This window comes from Perkinsus marinus (assembly GCF_000006405.1).
Source record: "Perkinsus marinus ATCC 50983 genomic scaffold scf_1104296973172, whole genome shotgun sequence".
NCBI classification, from domain to species: Eukaryota; Perkinsozoa; order Perkinsida; family Perkinsidae; genus Perkinsus; species Perkinsus marinus.
In genome coordinates, this window is record NW_003201482.1 from 76,817 (window position 1) to 81,537 (window position 4,721).

The 4,721-nt window shown below is 45.0% G+C and overlaps 2 protein-coding genes across 2 annotated transcripts in view; one reads left to right on the top strand and one right to left on the bottom strand.

The window, feature by feature from the left end:
• Pmar_PMAR012019 (hypothetical protein) overlaps positions 1–736 on the bottom strand; it is a gene marked incomplete at both ends in the record, with an annotated part of 885 nt that extends 149 nt beyond the window's left edge. The window contains one exon of the mRNA XM_002766248.1: positions 19–736. Coding sequence (XP_002766294.1) covers positions 19–736 — 718 coding nt within the window. The remainder of the gene's footprint in view (positions 1–18) is intronic.
• A 1,937-nt stretch (positions 737–2,673) lies between these two features.
• On the top strand, positions 2,674–3,808 carry Pmar_PMAR012020 (hypothetical protein; the record flags this gene model as incomplete). Its single annotated transcript, XM_002766249.1, has 3 exons — positions 2,674–2,748; positions 2,809–2,909; positions 3,733–3,808. The coding sequence occupies 3 exons, from the start codon at positions 2,674–2,676 to the stop codon at positions 3,806–3,808; spliced, it is 252 nt and encodes an 83-aa protein (XP_002766295.1).
• Between the last annotated feature and the right edge of the window lie 913 nt (positions 3,809–4,721).

The following is a 4,721-nucleotide window of genomic DNA, read 5'->3' on the forward strand; positions in this document are numbered from 1 at the left end:
CACTCTTGCGTCTCATACCACCCAAAATCCTGTCGAGCTTCTGTTCGATACGCTTGGCATCAGCTTTCGTGAGCGCATCCGTAGAGTCATCGGCCGGTTGGCTACCGAAAACACCAGCGGCTGTGGCAACCTTAGCCGGTGTCTCGACCATGGTGTTGGAGTTAGCGTCGTCAAGGGCAAGAACGCTGTCACACATTATACAGGCCTCCTTGAGGTTCTTAGGCTCTTTCAAGAGGAGCTGGAACCGGACCATGGGGGGTAGATCTGCTTTCAGTCGGTCGATGATCATCTCCTCCATGTTCTTAGTCCTGTCCGCTTCAGAGAGCTCAGGGAACTTCTCCTTGGTATAGTACCGGTTGAGGTGTCGTTGTAGAGCTGCAGCATAGAGAGCGGGGTGCTGACCCTTGGACCAGCGTAGCTCTTGGAACTGTTTTAGGGCTTGATGGGGACGGACATGATCAAATATCTTCAGGAGGGACTTCTTGTCTTCCTCGAAGTTCACCTTCTTAGCATAAGCATCCCAACCAGAGAGAAAGGGTTCCTTCAAGTACAGACCAAGGCGTTCTCCCTGCTGTTGAGTGGACCATCCGGCGGCAAGGGCACATTGTTCATAACGTCTTAGCCAATCCTTAAAGCTACCGGAGATACCATCGAAAGCAGGGGGCATCGAGAGACTAATCCTCAAGGGGGCGGCTTCATCAACCTGGGGGCGATTATCACCAGTATTATTCGTCATTGGGCTCGTCGTCGATCAACAAGGAGCTGCTACCAGAATGTTGTGCCTGTTACTGGGCAACACAACTAGTAGCCAGACTTCAGTGGATAGCGTAGTCGAACTTCACAACAAGGGCAGACCTTCGTAGAAGGGCAGCCGAGTGAGAAGGATCAAAAGGGAGTTGTAACTCTACTTATCCTTAGTTCATGATCACACAGTGCGCATACGTGCATAGCGCGATCGATGGCGAGCGAATATAAGTGATCAGACGATAACGATTACAAGGGCGAGCGCGTAGGGCGCGATCCCTACAAAAATATATCGCAAAATAATTCCAAAATTTACTGGAAAGTCTCGCCAGAGGCTAGGGTCAACTCCAGAGGAAGTGATTCGATGGGCGAGCGAGCTGGGTCGCTCGCAGGTGCTTCAATGATCCGAGGATTCCGAAGGAAAGTTATTAGTAACTGACAGTTTTTTTATCTTAGTGGACTGGGTGACGGGACAGACCCGTGTGAGACGTGAGTCGTTGATACGACACCACTCAGTCGGGCACCTGTCCCGTGACCGAAGCTTCAGGGGGGAGCCCTGCAAGTCTTCGGTCCTCTCCACACCATCTAGTCGACTAACTCTATCAAAACTCCCCTGGTTAAGTGTAAATAGTTAGAGGATCACTGAAGCCAGAGTTGACAGCTCGTTTGAGCTCATGAAGAAGCATATTATGAACTGCTTACCTCACTAATACCACCGTTCATTCCTCACCATATGAATTCGTGAGTTTCTAGCTTACCTTGCTGAGGTTGTTGATGGACTTTACACTCATGGTCTACACCACAATACAAGTCCACTTGCGGCACGGGTCTATGTACACCGCAGTTGCCAATGGAATCCGCTCGCTATAGTATTCTCGCTTCGTCTTCTATTAATGAAACGGCCGGCTCTCGCTGAGCAGAGGCTCATAGGTTTGAGGCTGGCTGGGTGAGGCTGGCTATCTACTCATCTATCTTGACTCACAATAGATGAGTAGATAGCCAGCTCTCAAGATTCTTGAGACGCTAAACAACTTGGGGCCTCTTTAGCTAAGTACTCACTTACCTCAAGACGGCAGACGCCTCTATCACTAACTACTTACCTTAGGATGGTACAGAGTTTAGGGCCTCTATCACTAACTACTTACCTTAGGATGGTACAGAGTTTAGGGCCTCTATCACTAACTACTTACCTAAGGATGGTACAGAGTTTAGGGCCTCTATCGCTAACTACTTACCTTAGGATGGTACAGAGTTTAGGGCCTCTATCACTAACTACTTACCTTAGGATGGTACAGAGTTTAGGGCCTCTATCACTAACTACTTACCTTAGGATGGTACAGAGTTTAGGGCCTCTATCGCTAACTACTTACCTTAGGATGGTACAGAGTTTAGGGCCTCTATCACTAACTACTTACCTTAGGATGGTACAGAGTTTAGGGCCTCTATCACTAACTACTTACCTTAGGATGGTACAGAGTTTAGGGCCTCTATCACTAACTACTTACTTGCCTTGAGACGGTACAAAACTTACTAAATCAAGGTAAGATCGTTTCACTATCGGGTAAGAAGGCGTAGGATTAATCAAGTTCCTCAGGCTCACCCTTGAGGTAAGTACACATGATCCTACTCAATCTGATTTTTGAGGTTCGTTCTTTTGCTTTGGAGACTGAGGGACTAGTAAAACATACTTGGGTTTTCTTTTTCAAGCTCGTGAGGTTGGAGCTCTAACCTCATCTCAAGGGGTTAGTGAAAGAGATCCTATCTCTATTCTGTGCGATCCACCTTTCTGTGTTCTCTTCGTTCGGATGAATATGTCGATGGTCGTCCGATTCGGACGGTCCGATGTAGGGTCATGGATTGGATATAATATATCCATGAAAAATATCAATTATAACTGAGGTATTATTTCAGTTTTAATTGATATTTTTCATGAAAGCAGCGACCGCTGGGGAAACTGAGCAAGATAGGTGGGAGAATTGGGATGAGAACTCGATGATCGATTTGGTGACATATTCTGTATCTACCGCCGGAGTTTTGTCGTATTGTATTCAGGCATGCTGGTAGGGGGTTGAAAAGTCTCGCATTGTCGGTTGGGACTCCGTTTGGGATGTGGGTCGAAGTGTTGTTACCAAGCGGGTTCTGGAAGTGGCTTATGATGCTTATTGGTAGTTATAATGGAGTAGTAGTAGTAATAGTAGTAGTAGTGGTAGTATTAGTATTAGTAGTAGTAGTAGTAGTAGTAGTAGTAGTAGTAGTAGTAGTAGTAGTAGTAGTAGTAGTAGTAGTAGTAGTAGTAGTAGTAGATTCCAACGCTGGTAGAAGAGCGCACCCGCAAGATTTTCAGAAACTGGAGGAATATTTGTGGAATTTTTCCTACGTCTCCGGTCTTGAAATTGTGCAAATTTCCACAGCATTGCCGTATGCGTGAGAGAGGATCATTTTGATGATAGACGACGACGGAGCGGTGGTGTTGAAGGATTCGAAAAGGGTTGAGCTTGCGAGGCTACAATTGATAAAAGTGGGGAGGGATGACGATAGTGTTCAAGTGGCTCAGGGTCCCATTTAGCATTGAGAAATAACGTTCTCCCTGAAAAATGTTGCTAATGTGATGACATTTACATGGGAAACTGATTGAAAAATGTGGAAAATTCTAAATTAGTTTTCCTCGGAAACATTATAGGTTTATGGATGTTTCCCTGAAGTAAGTTCATCGCGGTGTGGTATAGAAGTGTATTCATTAATTCTGCAGAATTTATGGTTATATCTAGTCTTCGATAAGGTAGTGCCGAATTGGAAACTACCGGTGTTGTGGCGAAAATGGCTGGCGGAAAACGGCAGACCGTACAGTGTGCAGTTTACTGTGTTGGAGATGGAGGTAATATTTGGGCCTGTTTTGTATCTTTGGGGGAGCAACCTTGGATACTATTCGTGCCGTTCTTGATTATTGATTTTTATGCAACTTTTGTGACTACAATTTATTTTCAGTAGGTCGATCGAAAGAGTGAAGCCCCTACGAGTCGTTGCTTGTTGGCTTCTTGTAGCACTATACAAGAACTTGATGTAGGGTTTATCGCGACTACTTATAATCTAGTTTTAAATAGGTGTTGGTCTTAGCTACGGAGCGCCGGGTTAAAGGAAGGGATAAAACTGGTGTAATATGGGAGGGGTCGTTTTTCGGTGGGTTTTCACTCGTGATATGAAAAACACTAGTGAAAAGACGTATTCCACAAACCACTGCATAGCGCGAATATCGGGTTTTTCACTCGGTATCACACCACTTCACGTTAAACGGGCAAAACTCCAATGGACGATTATGTGATGTTGATATTGAGTATCACACATATACAGCGTGTGTCAACTTGATATGCGAATATGTGTTATTTTCTGAGATTAATGAGAACCAGTCTGGAACTATATCGCATGAACAATGTAACAATGGCTATGAAAATGTGTTGTGATGAAAGTACCCGTTTGGGACTGTGATGATAGCGACAACTTGTTCACTATAATTTGCCCTCTGAAATGACACACATTTGCATATCAAATTGGTACGTACTGTAGCTTGTAGATAAAATTGCGGAGCGAGCGGTTCAGATTTTCTGTGCTCGTTCGTTGAAATTATTTCTCTACGACTACAGTAGAGCTCTCGAAACAATACCATTCGGAAGAGTGAAGTTCGTGAATTCTGCTAAAATATTAGAGTACTCCCATGCCCATCATTTAGCGAGTATGGGCTTAACTGTTGTGCGCTGTGACTGTTGGCAAGCGGAAAATGCTCGAAAAAAGCCTGGGCTGGGAATCGAACCTGGGACTGTGGCACGCGATCCGAACTTAAACTGATCACTCTTCCTACTACGATGGAGACGCTCGCTACACTACAGTTTCTAATAATCGCCGATTATTAGTGGGGAATTTTTTCGCGGTTATTAATCCGGAAAAAATTACCCGGGTACCTTGACAGGTAATTTTATTCGAGC